The sequence below is a fragment of the Pristis pectinata genome, chromosome 17 (genome assembly GCF_009764475.1).
Source record: "Pristis pectinata isolate sPriPec2 chromosome 17, sPriPec2.1.pri, whole genome shotgun sequence".
Lineage (NCBI taxonomy): Eukaryota > Metazoa > Chordata > Chondrichthyes > Rhinopristiformes > Pristidae > Pristis > Pristis pectinata.
The window spans coordinates 33631275-33656394 of record NC_067421.1 but is presented as its reverse complement, the minus strand read 5'-3'; the positions used below and the strand labels follow the sequence as shown (position 1 = coordinate 33656394).

The 25120-nt window shown below is 39.2% G+C and overlaps 1 protein-coding gene across 1 annotated transcript in view; it reads right to left on the bottom strand.

Moving 5' to 3' along the window:
- Positions 1-3561: 3561 nt before the first annotated feature.
- The window catches only part of slc6a4b (solute carrier family 6 member 4b), a 54187-nt gene continuing 32628 nt past the window's right edge, over positions 3562-25120 (bottom strand). The window contains exons 8-15 of the mRNA XM_052031805.1: positions 22112-22215; positions 20825-20952; positions 19731-19843; positions 17933-18064; positions 14702-14801; positions 13420-13520; positions 8201-8368; positions 3562-3642 (exon numbers count right to left, since the gene is read on the bottom strand). Of these exons, the coding sequence (XP_051887765.1) occupies positions 3562-3642; positions 8201-8368; positions 13420-13520; positions 14702-14801; positions 17933-18064; positions 19731-19843; positions 20825-20952; positions 22112-22215 (927 nt within the window). The remainder of the gene's footprint in view (positions 3643-8200; positions 8369-13419; positions 13521-14701; positions 14802-17932; positions 18065-19730; positions 19844-20824; positions 20953-22111; positions 22216-25120) is intronic.

Genomic DNA, 25120 nt, shown 5'->3' with positions numbered 1-25120 from the left:
TCCATAAAGTTAGCATCCACAAAGGCAGGTGTACCGGCGTGCATGTAATTTGTGGCTGTTTCGGTAGTGTAGCAGTTATCATGTTTGCCTCAAATGTGAAAGGTCCCTGGTTTATTCACGATTCATCTCAACCACTATTGGTAGCAAGTTCCATGTTCTTCTCACTCTTGGAATAAAAATAAAGTTTTGTTCTGAATTCACAATTTGATTTAGACAGCTGCATGGATAAGAAAGGTTTAGAGGGATATGGATCAAGCACAGGCAAATGGGACTGGCTCAGATAGGCAACTTGGTCGGCATGGAATAGCTGGGCTGAAGGGCCTGTTTCTGTGCTGTATAACTCTATGACACCCTCTTTGTTAATCCTCCCCATCACTGCCACACCCTGGCTGCAGAGTGCACGGCAGTTATACATCAAGGCTACTCCGATAGCACCTCGCAATCCCACGACCTCTACCAACGAGAAGGACAAGGCAGCAGGCATGTGGAATAGTAACAGCTGCAGGATCCCTTCCAGATACTATATCATTCTGACTTAGAAATATAGGAGTATCTTAACCAGAAAGTCTGCAGTGATTCAAGAAGGCAAATCACCTCCAGCTTCTCAAGGATAATTAGGGATAAGAAACAATTAATGGCTTTGCCAGCGACGTCCAAATCCCATTAATTAATATGTTTTACAGAAGGCCAGATTCTAGGTTACAGTCCAGATGAAAATTGGCCACATGGGTATATCGGGATAGTGATAACTCCCAGCAGCAGTTTCAGAACAGAAGTGCACACAACAGGAAACTAAACACCTGATTAGGAATATTAATGTTGGATTAGTTCCAGATTTGTAGATAAATAGAACTGATAATAGTTCTCTGAAGCAATGCGTTCCAACATGCTAAATGCTGACAATGTTACCATTATTTCAACTCTCAGCAAATTGATGTTTTATGTGGCTTTATTTTAAAGAATGCATTTTAGTGAACATCCCGATGATGCACATTCTGTCTATTTCTTCACTCACTGGGATTCTCAGACCTATACCAGACACAACTATCCTGGCCTTTGATTATGGCAGGATCCTATGTAAAACTATATAATTTTCCTTGTTTTGATGAAATGCCTCACTGCGATCTTTTTAATGTTATGGCGAAGAATAAAAAGAACCGTGGCCATCACCTGTTCACAAGGTAATCTGAACCCCCCTCGACTTCTGTCGTTTAGAGACCATTGTAAAACTTATTTATCAAAAACCACACTCAAGGGCAGGTGTATTCAAATTACTCTTTTCATATGAAACACAAAGCTATTAAGACATGCACCAATATCTTACAACTATATGATATAACCAATTGTCACTCTACATTTTATTCATTAGTTCAGAATGTTGACAACAAAGGGAATGATTGGGTTTAACTAAATACACTCTTCAATGTTACAAACATTATATCTGTTATTTTACAAAATCTTAGTTAAAAAATAATCGGAACCTTCAACTTTTCTTTAAGAACACATTTGCAAAAAAATATACCAGCATTTTACTTGTGTTAACCTGTATAAACATGCACAAATATGATGTTTTGAGCTTTGTACTTGTTTAAAGACTTTAAAGTTGTAGAATAAGATACATTGAGCTCATTCAAGTCAACAAGCCAGATTTAATTTGTTTCCTTATTCCACTGTATCATCTGGATGTATTCACTACAGCTGTTAAAATTGGTCATTTGTAGAGTAAATGTTTGAACTTTTGTTATTCATTTTCTCCCTTCTTTTAGAACTTATGCTGGGTTCACTGATGTAGTATCTCACCTAAGTAGCTGTGTTTTACATGTGAATCAAGGCAGGAACAGCCTTCTAAATATTTTATTTGGGAGAGACACGCAGGAAACAATACTTACAGTTGTCTAATGTAATATCACTGTCCAAACACCAGGTGACAGTGCTGTACTTTGAACCCCTCAATTCGAGTGGACTAATCTCAGCTGTGGGTACAAAGTTTGAATTTTGGGATCTGACAGGTTGCTGAGGTTCTGACTGCAGCTTGCATTTCAAACTTCTCACTCAAGTTCTCGATGTGTGTGTTATTGGGAATAGGTGGGAGTGAAAAAAAGGCAGAGGGAAAATATAAAAGGACATTAAAAGGAATAAGGGTTTAAGGTAGAGGGAGAAGTTAGAATAGGGAGACAGAAAAAGTAAGAGTGAAAGATCATTGGGGGAACATAGCTCAATCGAGAAACAGACCACACCTTCCCTGTTTTATTCACGGTATTTTACACACTTTCTCTGGAAGCTTATGGTGGAGTTTACTTGCATGGGTACATTTATGTCTGTTGCTGTTTAACACTTCCACTCTCACATGTGAGCTCTGATGGAAGTCTAATTCTATCTTCATTCAATGATCTGATGTGTCCTTTGCTGTGGGGCAAATGAATAACCTAGGAGAAAGGGGAGGACTTCATTCAATGTCTTGTGAAAAACTGAGATTGATTCTTGTGCTTCTATCATCACCCTAGCTGAGATCAGCTAACCCAGCACGGTTCAGGAATTGAACTTGGGATCTTCCTAGTTCAGATGGTTTCCTCCCAAATTCCAAAACACGTACAGGTTAGGAAGTTGTGGGCATGCTATGTTGGTGCCGGAAACGTGGCAACACTTGAGGCTGCCCCCAGAACACTCTATGCAAAAGATGCATTTCACTGTGTGTTTTGATGTACATGTGACTAATAAAGATATCTTTGGGGAAAGCTATAAAAACACATTTCAAATTACTTCACGACATGCTTCTGACAGTTTGGATATGCCAGAGGTTGTCTGCAGTTGATATCACCAGCTCTGCCACTGACCATCTCTTTCAAATTAATGGCCCCCAACACATTGATGTCAAACCTAAGTATTATCAACCGAAAGACTTGTGTGGAGTTCAAGTTACAAAACATCTGTGAGCTTCACATTGATATTCAAAAATGAAACAAAGGGGAAAACAATCCAGCTGTCTGCTAAACTAGCAGACCTGATCAGTCATCTGCCTTCCCTGCAAATTCACGACCAGTTGAGGGACTCATTTTAAACAAAGCATTTAGAAGGAAAAGAACTTTCAGTGTTATTTATTTTGGAAGGCATGGAGGAAGGTTTGGTCACTAAAAGCCCTTCTACAGTAATGGCATGGTCTTTAAATTCTGTATAGGAAGGATACTTTGAGGTAAAAGTTCAGGCAGCAATAACTAACTTAAATTTTGAACACTTGGGTTACAAATCAGAATTCCTCAGGGATAATTTCAGTTGAGATAGCAAAATATTCTTTTTTGCACCACAGGAATTACTAAGGGACAAAGTGAAAGGACCTGCTGTCTATGTAAATTACTAATAATGCATTTATAAATATCTTAAATTCTTTTCTGAGCCTTCTCCAGAATTCCTTAATCCAGTTCATATTTTTGTTCTTGCTGGAGATGGTGTTAGGTGTAGCAACAAAGGCTCCTTTTCCACATCCCTCGAGTTCTGTAATGGACTTTTTAAAAAATTCCATACAAATCCCGAAGTTAAGTTTTGATATATAATGTGTATAAGGAATTATGGGATGTTATTCATGCAGAGGGAGTCAGGCTTCTGGTCTCTGATTGTCTTCTCTGGGTGGATACAGACTGCCAAACGCTGTGTAGAGAAAATAATAATTAACATGTGATAAAAGTGGCAAGGAATCTAGAAGGTTTGCTTCTTTAGATTAAGATAAGGACCTTGTATAGAACAATGCAAGTTGCTGATGTTGGTAATAGGAGTCGAGTTTCAATGGGATTTTGGAAACATATGGATAAACGTAAAGTAGTTCTCTGCGGACTGGGAAAACCAGGTTCTTGCCTTGAAAATCTTCTATGTCTTAAGGTTTTGTATGGAATCACTTGGGTTGCCTCAGTACAATTCCAATAGGCAAAGACTGTGTGCGAAAGAATCCATAATTTAGGAAGAAAACTTCCCACCTCACACAGACCATATTATGATTAGTTTTAAATAGTTCCAGTGTGAGGGAATTCAGTTACAAAGTTAAAATGGAGAAGCTGGAATTTTCCTCCTTGGAGCAAAGAAAGTTGAGAGAAGATTTGATGGATGTATAAAAGATCACCATGGGTTCAGATGGATGGAGAGTAGTTTGCATTAGTGAATGATTTCAGGGCTGAGGGAGTCAGATCCAAAGTGATGAACAAAAGACAATGGAGACATGAGAACAAACTTACACAGAGAGTGGTGGTGATTTGGAACTTGCAGCCTGTGAGAGCAGTGATTGATAGTCAATCAGGCCTTTCAAAAGGGAAGTTACAATAGGCATTTAAGGGAAAATAATTTGTTGTTTGACTGAGACTGAATGCAAGGACCCAGCATTGACCAGGTGGGTCAAAAGGCCACAATAATAATTCTTTAATTCTACTGGAGAAACTTGGTGTTTCAGATTGCATCTTTAGGTTAATGTTATTAAATGCTGCTAATAATTTATTAAATATTGCAAATTATTTGGTTAATATCAAATTGCTGTTTGAGAAAGCTTTCTATGCAAAAAATCCAGTTGCCACATTTCCTACATCACATAAAAACAACTTGAAAGGCACTATTTAAATACAAATCTCTCTTTTCTCTACTTAATGTGATGACATAAATCATGTTGACACTTTGAAATTAGTTTAGTAGTTCCTGTAATGAGGGATATTAGTGCTGAAGAACATAATACTTTTCAACCTGTTGTCAACATTAAGTAATCCCAGGTCTATGACAAAATAAAGCTCTCTGTCGTTAAAAACATTTTGATGCATACATTCAGATAATTGCAAGGGCAATGTCCCTCTGCTTGGATTGCTCTATAAGAAGCCAGGGATGACTAGATGGGTCAAATGACAATGATTCTACAATTCTAGTAGGAGAAACTGAAACATCTTATCATGCCTTTGGAGGTTCAGGTCTCAGCTTTTTAGGTTAAGACACAAAATGTGCACAGAGCAGAGGAACCTTGCCCAAACAATTACCTTATTGTATCCCTTCAAACGTTTTTAATGAAAGAGAACATTGGAGATACACCTGTGATTAAATGCTGTTGACAATGAGTTGAAAAGTATTATTCTATTCCTGACATCCCTTATTGCAGGAACAATAAAACTAATTTCAAAATGTCAACATGAATTATACCTTCACACCATGTAAAGAAAAGATAGATTTGATTTGCATCTATATAGTGCCTTTAATGTTCCTTTCATGTGATGTAGGAAATGTGGCAATCAGTTTTGCACAGTAAGCTTCCTCAAACAGCAATGTGATAATAACCAAATAATTAGTAATAGTTTATATATTAAAAATAATTAGTAATGGTTAGGGAGGGTTAAACATTACCCAGAAAGACTCTAAGCGGGAAATTATAGGCCGGTGAGCCTGATGTCAGTCGTGGGTAAGTTATTGGAAAGTATTCCAAGGGACAGGATATATAAGTATTTGGATAGACAGGGCATGATTAGGGATAGTCAACACGGCTTTGTGCATGGTAGGTCATGCCTAACCAATCTTATAGAGTTCTTCGAGAAGGTTACCAAGAAGGTCGATGAGGGAAAGGTGGTGGATGTTGTCTACATGGACTTTAGCGAGGCCTTTGACAAAGTCCCACATGGGAGGCTGCTCCAGAAGGTTAAGTCATTGGCATTCAGGATGAAGTAGCCAATTTGATTCAACATTGGCTTAGTGGGAGAAGCCAGAGAGTGGTAGTAGATGGTTGTCTCTCTGATTGGAGGCCTGTGACTCGTGGTGTACCACAGGGATCAGTGCTGGGTCCATTGTTATCGTCTATTTTAATGATTTAGATAATAATGTGGTAAACTGGATCAGCAAATTTGCAGATGACACTAAGATTGGGGGCATAGTGGACAGCAAGGAAGGCTATCAAAGCCTGCAGTGTGACCTCGACCAGCTGGGAAAATAGGCTAAAAAATGGCAGATGGAATTTAATGCAGGCAAGTGTGAAGTGTTGCGCTTTGGGAGGACAAACCAGGGTAAGACTTACACAATGAATGGTAGGGCTCTGAGGTGTGTGGTAGAACAAAGGGATCTTGGAATACAGATCCATAGTTCCTTGAAAGCATCATAGGTAGATAGGGTCATAAAGGGAGCTTTTGACACTTTGGCCTTCATAAATCAGGGCGCTGAGTACAGGAGTTGGGATGTTATGTTGAAGTTGTACATGTTGGTGAGGCTGAATTTGGAGTATCGTGTGCAGTTCTGGTCACCTACCTACAGGAAATATATCAATAAGCTTGAAAGAGTGCAGAGAAAATTTACAAGGATGTTGCTGGGACTTGAGGACCTGAGTTATAGGGAAAGGTTGAATAGGTTAGGACTTTATTCCCTGGAGTGCAGGAGAATGAGGGGAGATCTTAGAATTAAACAAAATTATGAGGGGTATAGATAGGGTGAATACATACAGGCTTTTTCCCCTAAGGTTGGGTGAGACTAGACCGAGAGGACATAGGTTTAGGATGAAAGGTGAAATATAAAAGGGGAATCTGAGGGGGAACTTCTTCACTCAGAGAGTGGTGTGAGTGTGGAACAAGCTGCCAGCAGAAGTGGTAGATGCGGGTTCAATTGTAACATTTAAGAGTGGTTTGGATAGGTACATGGATGGGAGGGGTTTGGAGGGATATGGTCTGGGTGCAGGTAGATGGGACTAGGCAGAAGATCAGATTGGCATGGACTAGATGGGCTGAATGGCCTGTTTCTGTGCTGTAGTACTCTATGACTCTGTAACAGCATGGATAACCATCTTGCTCTGCTTTATAATGGGATCCTTTACTTCCAGCTGAGAGCAGATGACCAGTTTAACATCTGATCCAAAAATTCTAAATATTTTTCTATGAAGATATTAGTTTTTTTCGAAAATTACTGGTTGTACACCCTCAGTTAATCCTTGTATGAACTCATCTTGCACAGTTGGATCTTAAGTTTTGAATAATCACTTCTGTTTTTAATGCCAGTTTCTCTCTCCCAGCAGTGCTTTATGCCTGCCTATCATTTTTCAGCTGTGATATGTATACGTGATTCGCTTCCAGGTCTTGTCATTGAAACACTCAGCCTGGCTTCCTGTAATTCCTAAAAATAGCTCCAGGACTACCTTTGTTTTCTAGTTTTCTTTCCTCCCTGGCTTCGTATCTGTTCTGCTCATGAGTGCAGGATGAAGGAATGAAACATGTACCACCACGATGTTTCTATCTTGACTCTGCCAAATTAACTTGCTCAAAAGCTCAACTTCTTATGCTTAGGCACATTCAATATTATCGTTCTTTCATAAAGAAACAATTTGTTAAGGAACACCAATGATTAAATGCATAAAGTTTTGCAGTTACATAGTGCCTTTAACATAAAACGAGGAGAGATAGATAAAGTGAAAGAAGGCGCAATTTGGAGGAGGAAAAAAAGTAAGTTTTAAAGAAGCTTTCAACGGATGAGGAGAATGAAATCAAAACAGGAACTCTGAAAAATGGGACCTTTATCAGGCTGAAGTAGGAGGATGCAAAACAAATCAATCAAAGGAATTGAACATTTGGGGGCAGGAGCTCCATGATTGGAGATCAGGCGTGAGTAGGCCTCAGAGATATTTAAAATTAAGAGTAAGAACTTTAAATTTTGCTTATTTACGAAGAGCACCAGAGCTCAAATCAAATAAATATCTGATTTCGACGAGTAAAATGTGTTTCATATACAGTGACATTTCAAGTTACTCAAAAGGGAGAAATTGTGGAAATTCTGATCAACCTCTATAACCTGCATCTTGCATTCTAGATATTATGTGTATGATATTAAACATATTCTGCATACATACTATTTCTACTGCAGAAAAGCAGAGAATATATTTTACTGAAAATCCTCGCTGACTGTCAGCACTAATAAAGAGCACAGAAGCAATGTGAGTCATTTGTGAGGTAGTGAGTGATTGACTCTAAGGTTAAGTTTAAAAGAATGTTGGATACAGGAAAAATGGCAGATTGAAGAAAGTTCAATGATGTTGAAACCCTGAGGGAAAAGGGAAAGTGGAAGACAATGTAACAAGCCTCAATTTCAACAATCTGAGCATGAAGAGGATGGAGAATGTGCATTTTGTTCACTTTGAGAGGAAGAAGAAAAAAAAACTTGAGGAACTAAAGAGAGGGCAGCAAGGGAGTTAGAACTTCATGTTTGACATTCTTACCTGTTTAAGAGATCCCGGTGTCCATACCAGTTTATACACCATGTATATTGGGATCCATATAAAGGATGAAACTCCAATCAGATATCCTGCTGTTATACTCCAGTTCGGATAATCATAGCCAAATAGACTGAGAGGGGGCTGGTACACAATTGAGCTCACTGTAATGAACTGAAATCAGACAGAAAATGGACATTGTAGATTCAAATCAAATAAATAAATTCATGTAGATAGCCAGATGCTTAGGGTTTTCTCGTTTTATTCTTATTGTATATCTTTTTAAGCAAATACTCTCTCAGACAAAGAATATCATTTACCATTCCTAATGTGGCAACAATTGCTCTTTCAAATTGACCATCCAGAGGAGTGACTCGTTGAGGATGTATCGGAGTTGGACAGCGGACACTAAACTCTGTAATCATTTAAAAAACTACTGTATACACTGAGGTGGAGGTAAGGTTTTACTTCTTGCTCAAAAGAGTTTAAAAGAAATGAACAGTTACTGCTGAAGTAGTGAATGGATGGTGCTTAATCTTTTCCCTATCCTGAAATTCCCTAACATCACTGTTGAAGTAATATCAACACATGGACTGCAGTGATTTGTGAATAAAGCTGACCACCACCTTCTCAAGGAAACCCAAGGATGAGTAATGCATCCTGAGCTTGTTGGCACTGCCTAGCTACCAAGAATGATTTTTAAACAATCTGTCTTGATCTGATGTCTTATTTTCCCCCTCAACTGTGTGCAGAGTGAAGACCAGCGCTGACCATTTACTTGATCATCACCCATCAATTTTTGAGACTTTGACTGTAGACAAAAGTACAATTGACTCAGAAAGCCAGTTTAATAAGAAGCACACCAATTATTTAAATATTTATTTAAACTAGCATTGTTGAAAATAAATTAAACCATGAAAGGAAATAGAAAATTGATTCCCAAAAATGTGCATTCATTCCCTGCGCGGTCTTGCATGTGGCTCCAAACCCAGTAACCTTACCCTGGCCATATGACAGGTTTCTGGCTTTGTGTTAAACAGATCCTTAGGAAAGGCAGAAGGAATGGGTTTTCGTCCTTTATAGAAATAAACTGTACCGATGGCTATGTATCCATATACACGGACATACTATGATGCTATTGAACAGCAGCATCATGTAGTGTTCCAGCTTTGTAACAATTAACAATGGCACTGACTGGAACCAGCAGCCTGTAGCAGACTCAACATTTACATTAGGTTTTGCAAATAAGCTACTTCCTCTTTTGACTGATAAATACTGTGCCTTTAGACATTTGAAATGATATTAAAAATTGGTAACTAGGATGCAACTACAGGTGGATTGTTGAAGGACATTGCTGACTTAGTTGGTAAATTTTAGATAAGATTTTGTACCAAAACTTATTTTTACAATATTTTCCTGTATTCATTCACATGAAATCTCCTTTTTCTATGCTTTTGCAGATTCCAAAGAAAATGCAGAACATGTCAAGGCAAAGTGGCAAGAAACAGGCAAGAATCAGTAATCCATTGCATGTACCAAGTTTAGCTCTTTCACTTTTGAATATGAATGGGACAACATGTTGCCCCAACAGTTTAAATTGGGAACTTCAGAATGCATGATGGAACTAGAATAACAAACGAATAGATAAGTTCTTCATAACATTTTGGAGGCTGAAGGAGAAGATGATCGTGTGAAAGGTCAAAATGTTATGATATGTGAGCACTACTCCTGATGGAGATAGTGTCAGAAACATATGGCACACTGTCAAATCTTATCAAGCTTAAAATGTCTTATTTAATGATGTTGTGCAGAAACGATAAGATTACATTAATCTTAAATTGTTAGAAATAGTTGAAAGCTATAAAGTTGGCTCAAGAACAAAAAGCAGGCTGAGACAATTAATGAATGCATTGTTTAATTAATGAACTTAACCTTGCTTCACAATTTTGGTGCCTTTTGAGATTGTGCCTCATGTAAATGGTTTGTGTGTGGACTGGTAGATCAAGAAAATTAGTTAAAGCTGTTAGACCTTCAGAAGGTGACATTTAAACTGGTTTGTAAAATTGCTGTATCATTGGGAATAGCATCTGAGAATCCCAGAAAATTTCATCCACCACAAACAACTGGTATAGTTGTGGTTGAAAGTTAGAGCCACAGTGAAGTCCAAGGTTACAAAACCGTGACTGAAGCATAGTGGTGAGTATATTTCAGTCAGTTGCTATTGTTGTAATAGCCACCATTCACCACAGGTTTCAGTTTGGAACAACCCAGGGTTTCTATTGCTAAAGAAAAGGTTACATTTCAACAGCCTGCAAATCCAAGGATAAGACAAGCAACTAAAGCAGTTTCAGTAGCAATTTGGAACAATAGAAAGGAAGTTTTGAAGTCCATTCAGACAATGAGGAAATGGGAAATTTATGCCACCAACAGTAATGGCAGCAAAGAGACATTTAAAGTTGTTAATTAACAACCAGGACATTCACATGCAAATTGATGGTGGTGCAGACTATTTGATAATGAATGAGTCATGACATTCAGCCAAATATCATGGACGAAAAACACCTTCACCCTGAAAACCAAATTCTGGCAAGGTTTTGCAAACATTAGGGTAAATGGAGGGCATAATAAATGGAGCTATCAATGAACTAAGTAAACAGTTCAACTTTAGTGAGGAAGGAATGACTGAGGCAACCCAAATTAGATTGGAAGACTGTTCTCAGCGTTGAAAGTTCAAAGTTGCACTTTGTTGGAAGAGTAGTTTGTTGGGAGACAGCTCCACCGACATAATAGAGTACAGTGTGCACATTTGCATTGGACTGGATGCAAAGCCAATTGATTTCAAACCCAAGTCAGTCCTTGGAGACACAAGAGACTGTAGATGCTGGAATATGGAGCAAACTGTTGGAGCAATTTAGTGGGTTACGCAGCATCTGTGGAGGCAAAAGGATAGCCGATGTTTTGGGTCAAGACCCTGCATCAGGACCTCTCTCGACCTGAAACATCGACTGTCCACCCCTTTGCCTCCACGGATGCTGCCTGACCTGCTGAATTCCTCCAGCAGTTTGCTTTTTACTCCAAACCTGTCATTAATGTGTTAAAGGTCCAATTGAAAAGGAACTGGGTAGGCTAGAACATCACAGTGTTCTTATGCAAACCAACAAGAGTTGAAAGATTCATGTCAATAGTGGTAGTGTCTAACCATACAAAACGGTATATCTGTGTGGAGACTACAAAGTTGACTCAACCAAACCGTGGATGATGAACAATATTCCTCAACCACTTTGCTAGACTCGAATACACAGTTAGCAGGATCAAAGGCGTGTACAAAATTGGACTTCTCACATGCCTGTGCATCAATTCAATTCCATCTGTGATATTGATTCTGATGGTGTGTTTCTTTTTTCCACTTTTTTATCTCTTTTCTTTTTTTCCCCTCTGGGAGTGGAGGACTTGCCCAGCCTGACCTGTTTGGCACGTCCTGCTGATCCACGTTCTTTTGTCTATGTTGTCACTCTCTAACCGCTGCCATTCACTCATTGACCAGATAACCTTGTTTACAGTTTATTCCCATGGTCACCCTGGTTTTACACTATCAGTGACACCCTCCCCCCTCCCTCCCCTACCTTCCCTCAGTTTAACAAGCTTCTTTTGTGTTTTCAAATGACAGACCAATACAGCACGGATACAGGCCCTTCGGCCCAACAAGTCCATACCACCTATACCGCTTTGTCTCCTTCTCAGTTTTGACAAAGGGTCATCAACTTGAAATGTTAGCTCTGTTTCGTTTCCACAGATGTGGCCTGACCTACTGAGTATTTCCAGCACTTTCTGTTTATACTTTAGATTTCCAGCATCTGCAGCTTTTTTGATTTTCACTGCATCACAATGACTTTTACTGATACAATACTTTTACCTTCAGACTTTTATCTTCAGATTTTTGTAAACTGAATCCTGTATAAGCTGCCATGAAGTGGAAATCCTGGCTGTTTTGTTTTCCACTCTGAAGCCTATGAGCATTGAGGCCAAGGGAAGCATCCTTTCAATCAATCTATGACTACCTAACTCATTTCCTTTGGATTATTAATCCATACCTCTGGACAACTAGTCTAATACATGATTAATGTTCCACCATTCCCATGACTTTCCTATATGATACTGATTTATTTTGTATTTTAACTATGGCTCTTTGTTTATGCACATTATTTGATCTGTAAATAAATCTAGCTGTACAAAGCAATCTTATTCTGATAATTCTGATATCTGGTGGGTTAGAGGGTGTAGATCGCATCCATTGGTAAGCAGTTTACGGTGACCAGACTTAGCTATAATGTGTGGATAATGTTAGCCCAAATGTAGCAGAATATACACACTTGGGCTGCAAATGGAAACAAGTTATACAGATGAGGAAAATGCCTATACAGTAATAGAAATTATGGGCTAAGTTGCACTGTCAATATTTCCGTATGAATAAATAGAGACTGTTGTGCCACAGAAAGTCCTGGAGAAGCATTTTTTTATGTAAGGTGGATGAGTTTCTGTCCTACTTACAATGAGTCTTGTAATTTGTTCCATGGGGAACCAGTAATTTCTATGTTACTCAAGGAGGATGAGCTGATGCATTCAAAGACAGAAAACTTACTTTAAAAACAGATCTATTTCACACAAGTCACATTTTGAACAGCAAACTGATGAATCATTGACCTTGCTACAGCTTGGATGGCTTCCAAGAGTAGATGTAAGATGCAGATGCATTTTGTGCAGGGCTAGAGGAGATGAAGCCTCTGCCCAGAGTGAAATTAGACAAGTGTTACCTGACCTATCCCAAACTCTAAAACCCCCTTATAAAAACATAAGAAATAGGAGCAGGAGTTGGTTGTACCATCCCTCAAACCTCCTGCACCACTGCATACGATCTTGTTTGATCCAATCACCTTCACTTTCCTGCCTGATCCCCATAACATTTGATTCCCCTATATTCCAAATATCTATCTCAGCCTCAAGCATATTCAGCGACAATATAGAACATATTTTTGAAAAGCTCTCAGTCACACTGTAACTTTGACTATGTCTAATGTACTACTTTGTGAAACTATTAAGAGGGATGTGCCTGACCCGAGGTGATGGACACAGTCAGCAATATAGTAGGGGGATTTGTCCTTAGAAGGAAACGAAGGGGCACTTTGTTATGATATACAAACCAGTTGGGCAATATCATTGTTACTTACAGCAAGAAAGGCAGGGCTAATGCCCACCCAACAAACTCTCCAAAACAGTCCCGGTGAAAAGCCCAACATTGTCCGGATATCATTGCAGAATTGCTGGACTCCTGAAAATAAGGCAAAGAGAAAGGGTGGGAATTGTAAGAGCAAGAGACAATAAAATATTCTTAGTGCGTTTGGGTAATGGTGAAATTTCTTGGCGTGCATTTTGAAATAGAAGTAATGAACTGTAAATATACTTATGCTTTGTATATAAGATGCAGGGTAGGGATGGAATTGGGTCTTTATCTTGCAATGTTACATGGCATCGGATGTATGGGAAAACCAGATTAATCTCACTCTATAAGAACCTTTTACACATAATAGCCACATTCATATCATTGCACTGGATTTCTGCCCATATTAATATTCATCTAAAACCATTTTTTTAAATTATATTTTCTCCTTTATATTTCCCATAGCTCAATACTAGGTGGAATCAAGCCACCAACATTCTTTGGTGCTTTATATGTATGGCCAGTCTTCAGTGAGGTCAATTGAAATGTCCTTTTGTTATGCAAACTAAGGCCATCCAACACAGCACAGAGTGGTGATCAAACCTGAAACAGTGGAGCTGCACTTAAATTATTTGTAATAATTTAGTTATACATTGAGATTACATTGAAAACAAATGTTAGATTATTGTATAATTAAATTTCATTTAGTGGTTCGTGATAACAGATGAACCTCTATTTAAGCTTATATTTTCTGGTCTTCCTCTTGCATGGCTAGTTTGCCTCTTGCGATCTTGTGAAGGGGCTTGCTCTCTCTCTCTCTCTCTCTCTCTCTCTCTCTCTTCCTGTCATTGAATGACTTGAATGATTCTGTTCTTACATACCATAAGTCAAGTGGGTATAAATTAATGTGCGATGGTGTAAAACAGACACATAGTGATATGTTTAGTGTTAGGACAGGCTACTTCCATCAGTGCATTGCGATTTAAGCGCTTAATATGTGCCTGAGAACCAGCTAGTCAGTTCTGGTCAAAAGGATGTTCATTTGGCCTAACAAGTGGCTACCACCAAAAACAGTAGCATTATATTTTAATATAGACCAGTGTTCCTTCTGCCAACACCACAATATTTCTGATAGCTTGGAGGCCTGCTGTCTACCTCCCACATGAGTTGCAAGGTCAAAACACCATATTTGAGTAAAGTCCAAGTACCAACTTCTTGCAACATTTTTTGCTTCACTTTCTAAACTTTTATTTAACCTAACAAAGAAATTGATATGAATGTGGATCCCTTACCATAAAACCAGGACACTGCTATAGATTCTAATAATACCACAGCAATAAGACAGGAACCAGATCCAAAGTCTTCCATCAACTTGACCACATATGCTCCTCCCTGAAAAATTGAATAACATTTCATATCAGCCAGGGTTTTAAATAAAAATTGCGATAAGGGATTGAGAGACTAAGATTGTTAACGCACTGTTATTTCATCTCTGAGATGAAACCTTGAATGCAGCAGATTCTATTAGCTCTAGGCTGCTGCTGCTATGTATGTTCCAATACATTTCAACCCAGCAATTAGTTTGGCACAAATACAGTGGCATGCAAAAGTTTGGGCACCCCTGGTCAAAATTTCTGTTACTGTGAATAGCTAAGCGAGTAAAAGATGACCTGATTTCCAAAAGGCATAAAGTTAAAGATGACACATTTCTTTAATATTTTAAGCAAGGTTACTTTTTTATTTCCATCTTTTACAGTTTCAAAATAACAAAAAAGGATAAGGGCCTGAAGCAAAAGTTTGGGCACCCTACATGGTCAGTACTCAGTAACAGCCCCTTTGGCAAAGTATCACAGCTTGTAAATGCTTTCTGCCGCCAGCTAAGAGTCTTTCAATTCTTGTTTGGGGGATTTTCGCCCATTCTTCCTTGCAAAAGGCTCTAGTTCTGTGAGATTCTTGAGCCATCTTGCATGCACTGCTCTTTTGAGGTCTATCCACAGATTTTCATTGATGTTTAGGTCGCGGGACTGTGAGGGCCATGGCAAAACCTTCAGCTTGTGCCTCTTGAGGTAGTCCATTGTGGATTTTGAGGTGTGTTTAGGATCGTTATCCTGTTGTAGAAGCCATCCACTTTTCATCTTCAGCTTTTTACAGACAGTGTGATGTTTGCTTCCAGAATATGCTGGTATTTCATTGAATTCATTCTTCCCTCTACCAGTGAAATGTTCCCTGTGCCTCTGGCTGCAACACAAGCCCAAAGTATGATTGATCCACCCCCATTAAGTTGGAGAGGTGTTCTCTTTATGAAATTCTGCACCCTTTTTTCTCCAAACTTCTCCACCCTTTTTGCTCATTGCGGCCAAAAAGTTCTATTTTAACTTCATCAGTCCACAGGACTTGTTTCCAAAATGCATCAGGCTTGTTTAGATGTTCCTTTGCAAACTTTTGACGCTGAATTTTGTGATGAGGATGCACGAAAGGTTTTCTTCTGATGACTCTTCCATGAAGGTCATATTTGTGCAGGTGTGGCTGCACAGTAGAACAGTGCATCACCACTCCAGAGTCTGCTAAATCTTCCTGAAGGTCTTTTGCAGTCAAACGGGGGTTTTGATTTGCCTTTCTAGCAATCCTACGAGCAGTTCTCTCGGAAAGTTTACTTGGTCTTCCAGACCTCAACCTGACCTCCACAGTTCCTGTTAACTGCCATTTCTTAATTACATTACGAACTGAGGAAACGGCTACCTGAAAATGCTTTGCTATCTTCTTATAGCCTTCTCCTGCTTTGTGGGCATCATTTATTTTAATTTTCAGAGTGCTAGGCAGCTGCTTGGAGGGGCCCATGGCTGCTGATTGTTGGGACAAGGTTTGAGGAGCCAGGGTATTTAGAAAGCTTTGAAATTTGCACCACCTGGCCTTTCCTTACGATGACTGTGAACAAACCATAGCCCTAACAAGCTAATGAAGGTATGAGATCTTGGTAAAAGTTATCTGAGAGCTCAAATCTCTTGGGGTGCCCAAACTTTTGCATGGTACTCGGTTCCTTTTTTCACTCTAAAATTGTACAAAGCAAAAATAATACACTAGTCTTGCTTAAAATGTTGAAAAGAATGTTTCATCTTTAACTTTATGACTTTTGGAGATCAGTTCATCTCCTACTCACTTAACTATTCACAGTAACAGAAATTTTGACCAGGGGTGCTCAAACTTTTGCATGCCACTGTATAGTCATGGCTAGTTCTGCACAAATTGCTAATCCCACGCAAGAACCCTTAAAGAATGAATGGTTTTGTAAACTAAACATGGCACAGTGACAAACAAAGATTAAGACACTTAGTTATGAGAGTGCCGGTCTTTCCTTTGCACCTGACTAGGACGAGACCCGACTTGAGAGTGTTATATCTGTGGGTTAGATTTTCCCTGGTGTGAGCTTCAGGCAACCTATCAGTTTACTGCAACTGCCAGTTGTCTACAAGTCCCAGCCCGAGACCATAGCCTGGAATAGTTTAAGATGACCAGAGGAGCTGAGTGTTTTTATTGTCTACAAGAACACTGCTGTGCTTTCCACTAGCCATGTAATTTCTGTCTCTTCAAGAGTGCTCAGCCAGCATACTCACTTGTTGGTGAAAAAATTCACCCTTGGTTGCTAGGATAAACCCATATGACACTATTGACTGCTGGTAGCACTTCTCTCTCAACAGTCAGTTCTGTTCATATCAATAGAACTGAATGGAAAAAGGTGAGTCCTTGTAAATTGCCCCAGTGTAGGTGGGTGAGGGAAATAGTTTGGAGGGGGGGCTGGTTTGATGGGTATGTGAAAGAAAATAGGTTGTGGAGGGTTACTGAAGGAGTTATTGAGGAGAGGTGAGAAAAAGTGTCTGTTTCCTCCTATGGGACACATAGTCATTTATAACCTACCAAGTCTCAGCTTGAATCATGATCTTTGAGACTGAAGGTCATTGGTTCAGTGCAACCATATGATTGAATCAGATAATTTGAATGTCATTTCTTTATAGTACCGAGGGATTGATACGATTTGGGAAGTGGCATTTTTTAGACAATATATCAAACCAAGATCCTATCTGCCTTTCCAAATGGCCCTTAATGATCCAACAGCATTATTCGAAGCAGTGCAGAATTCTCTTGATTTGCAGGCTGACATATATCCTTCAGCCAGCACCTCTCCAATAGATCAGCTGGCTATTTATCACATTGCTGCTTGTTAAACCTTTATGTCCACAGGTTGGATGCATGCTTGCATATATAAAATTGAGTACATTTAGCAAGTAATTAATTGACTGTAAAGATGACTGAGAATCCCTAGGTCAGGATCAGGCATTATAATAATTTTGATGTCTTGGAAACCTTCCAAAAAAACCACGTACTTACACGCACACACACCAAATCACACACTTTTGAGTTAACATCTACAATTCAATGATCAACATTGGATGTTTTTGATATTGCGGGCACCTAAAGTTGAATAAAGTAAGAAGCAATAAAAAGGTATATTTAGGGATTATACTTACATTGGTTAGAGTGCTGAGAGAGCCCAAGAAGCACACAATGATCAGTCCCAAAACAAACAGCTCCCTCCTTTTAGCAAACAGATGAGGATACTCATCTATTACTGCTGTGATGATAGATTCCAGACCTCCATACTGTTAACAAGAATACCACAATGTGTCATGTGTGTCTCATTTCTAAGTATATTCAAATGTATATTTATTTCTATTTGGAAGAAGGACAAACAGAACAACTTCCAAGTACTTTTAGGATTTAGGTCATTTACAGAAAAATTGTTTAACCAAAAACACGAAAATGGGGAAAAGACTGAATAAACCAGATTGAAATTTCTCCTTGTTTACTGCCTGACTCCTAACAGTTCCTATATGTTTGTAGAATGTAAAGTGAGGGGTAACAATGAACACCAGGAAGTGTGAAGGTTGCTGCACATTGGATCTGGGCACATTGGTTTGTCAACTGGGAACTACTTGGTATACAATGTGCTCCAAGCCACATAATGTAGCTGTTAGCCAATCACTAAATATAGTTAGCGCAAATATTCAATGCAAGGTTCCAATTAGAGATAAGCTCCTTAATATAGCTGATGGCTGCTTGTAATGCAGTCTTCAGATTAGATGAACTGTTGGGTGAATTTGAGAGTGCACAGTTATTTCCTGTCAGGATCGGACAAGGTCAATGGGTCTTCTTTTTTAATTAGATCATATGTCTGCCTCACTGGGTGACTCTTCAGAAAGACTAACTATTCACTGGTCTCCTTTGAGCACTTGAGCATTTCTTGTGGGAGTCATAATATGACCCTCAAAAAATGACATGAGATGCAGCTGGAATCCTTTACCTGTTGGTCCAGTATTGCAACCATTAAACCATGCAACCATATGCAAAAGAGGTATTTGCAGAATATTGTTAGTTAGGAGAGAGGAAAAAAATGAAGCACCACACAAACATAATGTATCTGACTTATTCTGAAACAAAAACATTGTCCATGCTCCTTATTTGTTGTGTACACTAACGTAGAACTCTAGTCTTCCAAATGGAGAGAGCACCACTCATAAAATCAATCAGCATAGAAACAGAACCTTCAGGCCAATGAGTAACCCATGTAGATTACATGTGTGAGGACAAATTATTTACAATACCAGCTAGCATTGCCGATCTTGCCCAGAAATAATGCACTTAATAAAGGGTGCTGGTGGACTGGATTGACTACTGAACATGGAGTTTGCAGATGTCCTTCTTAATCTCCTATTATAGACATTGATTCCTTGATGGTCCCTGAACATTGGCTAGGCTGCAGTGCTGCTCTTAGATGGTCTTCAATGCTATATTGTATGTTGACAGACACTTTGATAATGTGCAGCACAACAGCTGAGCCTGATTGTATCCTGACCTGTCTTCTACACAAGTTCTGAGAAATATTAAACCAAAATAGAAAAATGCTGGCAAAACTCTGCAGGTCAGGCAGCATCTGTGGAAAGAGAAACAGTCCATGTTTTGGGTCTGCAGTTCTAGAGAGAGATGCAAGTAGGTTTTCAGCAGAGGAGAAGGTGAGGGAGGAAAGGGTGTGTCTGTGATAAGATGAGTAAAAATGGCTTTTAATGGGGACTGTTTCTCTTCGCATAGATGCTGTCTGACCTACTGATTTCTCCAGCATTATCTGTTTTTGTTTTAGATTTACAGTATCTGCATTTTTTTCATTCTGTGAGATATTGTTCCTTAAATTGGAATCTATTTTTTTGTAATGAAGATGCTCTGACTGTAGAAGTTTCCTTTCCGTTTGGCTTTACTGAAGATTTTACTTGCCGTGCTGTCCAAGCCCAGGGTTATCACCATGAGAAAGAAGAGAATTGCCCAGAAGGGAGCGCCATCCATGTTAGCAATGGCTTCAGGATAGGTTATAAACAGGAGGCCAGAACCTGCACAGCCAAAAAAAATGCGTACATTTTAACATTTTATAAAAGTATAAAGATACAGAATGCATTGTAGAGTGGAAGACTCTGAAGTACTTTACTGAGTGAAGATATTATGTTCATATCAAATTTACATCTAACCCAAGGGTAGAAGAAAAATGGACTGCAATGGAGGGAAGAGAGTAAAGGGGAATGAAAAGGAAGGACCAGAGGTTTGTGGTTCTGCTTACATGTGGAGAAAGAGGGAAGCTGGAAGCAAGCAGTGGGTAAGGGAGATCAGTGTTCTGATTAGTTTGGGAGAGTATAAATGGAATGGACAAAATATTTCAATGTGAAAAGGAGAGGAGAGGAAGCATGACAGTGTGAGTTTGGATGAGTAGCATCAGCTAGAAATATGCTAAAAGGGCAAGAGAGAGAACCAGTTTGGATTGAGAGGGAATAGGGAATTAATAAGAGCCTAGAGCCTCTGAAATCGAATGGAGTATATTGCCTCTGTGACTTGGGTACAGAGGACATTCTGTTACCAGAGTTTGACAGGATAGACATAGGGGAGAAACTTCTGAGGTTGCTTTACAGAAGTGATGGTCTAGTTAGCCTCAATGTCCAAAGGCCCAATTTTAACTCTGGAGCAGTTTATCTTAAGTGGGTCATGGTGTACACTGGAAACTCATCGAATGAACCAGTAATTAGAACCTAGGGTGGTTTAATTTGCAGGTTCATTTAAACAAATAAAGCACATCATGGGAGATGTAAAAGAACATAAAGAACTTAAACAAGGAGCTACCATTGGCATGAATGCACAGAGTTCAATAGTTTCCATCTGTGCTCCATGTTCCTTGGTGCTAAAATGTAAGCAGATTTTTCCATGATCATTTAAGGGAAGTGCTAACTTTTGCAACCAATTTATCACTTTGTTCCAAGTTTCCTTCATGATTTCAACTATTGATGGAGATGATCTTTATTAAAGAATAAATCAAATTCATATACCTTTGTCTTTTGCCACATCCTCCACTTCAACATTGCGCATCTCCGCCATATATCCCAACACTGTGAAAATGACAAAACCTGATAGAAAGCTAGTGAGACAGTTCACTAAACTGGTGACAATTGCATCCCTGTAAGGAAAAAAAAATCAAATTGACATATTAATGACATGAAGCTGTTGATCCTAGGGGGGTCATTTTATGAGGCAAGGATCATCACTGGTTGGCTGTGTGGGTCAAGGAAATCTAGGAGCAGTGCTATCAGTTTCCATCCATTGATTTCAATGCAAATCTGATATGCACAGCGAACTGGAAAGGATCGCTATTGCTTGGCACATTGTGTTAGGATATTTCCTCCCATTAGGAAATGTTTCTATATGTTATCTATTAACATTCTGATTGACAAAGAAGTAGAGCTTGTTGTCTCCTCTGCTACCACAACAATACATAGTGACTGATACCTATAAACATATCAAGACTGCTGGGAACCCGGCAACTGGCAATGGGAATCATGCAGTTCAACATTCATTTTAGTCAAGTATTGAAGGATATTAAAGGATAAAAGCAGTATACTTCTGGCCAACCCTTCTGCATTCAAAAGGTACTCTGCCCCCAATCCCACTCTCCTGGCTTCTGTTTTCTTGAAATTCTGATGTGTAGCCTCATATTAAGAGAACTGGAGCTGAAATTGCAGAGCATTCTCATAAAAATCATCAATTCCTTTTCTTTTGTCTGTGTGGGTTTCCTCCGGGTGCTCCGGTTTCCTCCCACATTCCAAAGACGTACGGGTTAGGAAGTTGTGGGCATGCTATGTTGGTGCCGGAAGCATGGCAACACTTGCGGGCTGCCCCCCAGAACACTACGCAGAAAGATGCATTTCATTGTGTTTTTCAATGTACATGTGACTAATAAAGATATCTTATCTTTTCATGCCATATTCAAAGAGGATGGACATATGAACTGCCAAACCTCACCACCAGCTTTCATGGTCCAGGCTATCCAACCCCTCCAAATCTTCAGTAATTAGTGTAGGTGGGATGGAAGGAAGGGGCTGGTCAAGGCATCCACCAGTCTCAGAGTTGTGCTCCTAGCCCCAGGCATGTTTCTGACACTAGAAATGAACAGTTCCTTTATTTGCAGGCTATGAGATCAGCTAATTGGGTACAGTTAAAGCATTATACCCAGAAGCATCATAGTCTTTTTTGAACAATACTGTGCATGTAATTGCTAAGAGGCTGGGAAAGTGTGTAATATTATTTTAAAATCCTTGGACACTATTATATAGCCCTACCGGTAACAGTTATTGTTGAACTGGTTGTAACTTGCTAAAGCCATGATCACTCCAAATCCAGGGCCCATAGAGAAGAAAATCTGTGTAGCTGCATCCACCCAGACCTAAAGGAAAGAAAAGAGGATCAGATGTTATCTGTACAGATCAAAGAATAGCTCATCACATCTAATATTGGAGAGACTTCAGCCTAAAGTCTACTTGGCCTTGCATGAAGCTGACTAATTTGTTGAGTATTACGTCATGCTTGGATTGTAACTGCACTGTGTAATGAATTGACCTGTACAATCGGTATGCAAGACAAGTTTTTCACTGTACCACGGTACAAGTGACAATAATAAACCAATACCAATACCAATAGCCTTTAATGAAATTTCTGCTTACTGTTGCCAACCAGCAAACATTTTTGTCCTGGATAATTTGTCACTTCAGCTTGTATGTCTTATCTAGATTTAAGCTGCCAGGCAACTGTGTAATTCTCGGACACAAGAAATTCTGCAGATGCTGGAATCTGAAGCAATACACAAAAAGTGCTGGAGGAACTCAGCAGGTCAGGCAGCATCTATGGAGGGAAATAAACAGGCAACATTTCAGGCTGAGACCCTTCATCAGGACCAGAAAGGAAGAGGGCAGAAGCCAGAATAGAAGGTGGAGGAGGTGGGAGGTGGAGCACACGCAGGCAGGTGATATGTGAGTTCAGGTGATAGGTGAGTCCAGGTGAGAGGGGGACAGTAGGTGGGTGGGGGAGGGGGGGTAAAATGTAATAAGCTGAGAGGTGATAGGTAGAAGAGGCAAAGGGCTGAAGAAGGAGGGATCCCGTAGGAGAGGGCAGTGGACCATGGAATAAAGGATGGGGGAAGGGAGGAGAGGAGAGGAGATGGGCAGGTCATCAAGATGGGGGAAGGGAGCCATGGGACTAAGGGAAGACAAAGGAGTGGGGGGGGGGTGGGAAGAAAAAGAAGGGGTGGAGTTACCAGAAGTTAGAGAAATCGATGTTGAGGCCATCAGGTTGGAGACACCCAAAGCGGAATATGAGATGTTGTTCCTCCAACCTGCACCTGGCCTCAATGTGGCAGTAGAGGAGGCTCCTAATTTAAATAAAAGAGGTCTAAAAGTCTTAAAGAAAATTTCCTTCCTTTTCCTCTGTATTTTTCCCTACTCAGCTATAAAGTTGCTATTTGTTGCTGCACTATGGTTTCATAATTATCAACAGGTCTCTAAGACCTCCCCAGCAACCATTTTTCAGATGTGAGCCCAGATGGTGAGTGCTGGCAGATTACCAAAAGGCACTATAGCCAAACCTGATCCTATTCACAGCTGATATTCAGCCCTGCACACTTTATTCAGCTCATATTCAGCTCCGAACCAGTTCTGGCCAGTGAACAAAAGCAAGAACATTTCCTGATTTTGCTAAATAAGATTCAGACAAGGGGTTTTCCAGTCAGGAAGCATCAATACTGCAGCCATGAGACCATTGAAGGGAACTTTCCCCTATTCTTGGATCATTGCAAGTCCCGTCAATTTTGATTCGTCAATTAATCAGCCATATAGTCCAGGTGGACACATCCTCATATTGTGCCATTTAAGGATTAAGATGGTCAGAGTTTGAGTCATATTCACAAAGTAAAATATTTTTGTGGCAGAAATCCAGGAAAATGATAGAGGTTTGCGGTTCCATAAAGTTGAAAAACATAGATAGTACTAACTGGAAATGTTAATTAAGTGACATCAAGGTTATGTTTTAAGCACCTGTATAATTTGTAGACTGTCCAAGGATTAAAATTCTCAGGTAGCAGTCTTTAATTACAGAAAGCATGTCTTTTATAAAAATGGTCCTCACAAAGCAATAGATGCATGAATAAAGGCTGCACATAAACCAGATGTGTGTTTCAATCTATGATTTACATTTGCAAGGGCTTCTCTCTTGTTCTGTTGGAATAATAAACTCATTTACCTTTTAGAGGCCTCATCCACCTAGGGATGAGTACTTGTCTGTAGCTAAGGTTGTGGCTAATGGATAAAAGAGCCCAGCTGTCTGCAAGGATGAGGAACATAATAAATGTGTGAGAGAGAAAGAGTACTATTGCAGCAGTTATTCGTGTAATGAAATGATACCTTCCAAATAAGATTGTGCAATTAGGCTTCATTTAGTTTTGTAAAAATAAAAATATTTGTGAGAAATGAATACCAATACTGAAGAAGGATTCCTTATACTATTGCATGTGGAGGTACTGTAAAGATTTTGGTGGTCAGTATTTCAAATTTAAAAACGTTTTTAAATTTGAATATTTTACCAAGTGAAATTTTCACAGATGTTATGAGCAATGCCAGGAGCTGTCAGCAACATTCAGCAAGTTAAAGAGATCTCTAGAGAACTAGTGTCACCTTCGGAAAATTTCATACCTTCAGAAAGTAGAACTGGAAAAAGGGGGCCATATTTTTCACGTTAGCATTAAGATAAAGCAATATCTTTTGATTTATATAAATCTTCTTGGTTTTTTTTGTAGCTTGAATCACTTCTATTAGAAAATTAGGAAAGGCAGGGGTATTACAAAAGTAGAAACTGAATTCATAATACAGCATTAAAAGAAAAATAGCTTGATTATTTTCTCTCTACTCACCTCTAATCTTCCCCAACCATACAATTTTTCTCACTTCTCTCCTTATTTTATCAATCACTCTGGTTATTATTTTTTTTACTTTTATCACTTTATAACCTACAAGTATGCTACAGATCTATACACCCTCTCTTCATGACTCATTGTTCCATCTTTTATTGTAAACCTTGACGAGGAAATCAGCTTATAAACTACAGAAGAACTATAAAAATATGTGAGAAAAACAATAGAAAATAAAACTCATTGTAGACAAGTATGTGCATACAAAGATAAAAAGGTTGAATTGCATACTCAAGAATGTGCAGAAACACTTAAGGGTGAAGTTGAAACCCACTTAGGATCTTGGTGGACCTAATTCTGAATTTAGTCAGCAAATAAGGAACAACAATCAACA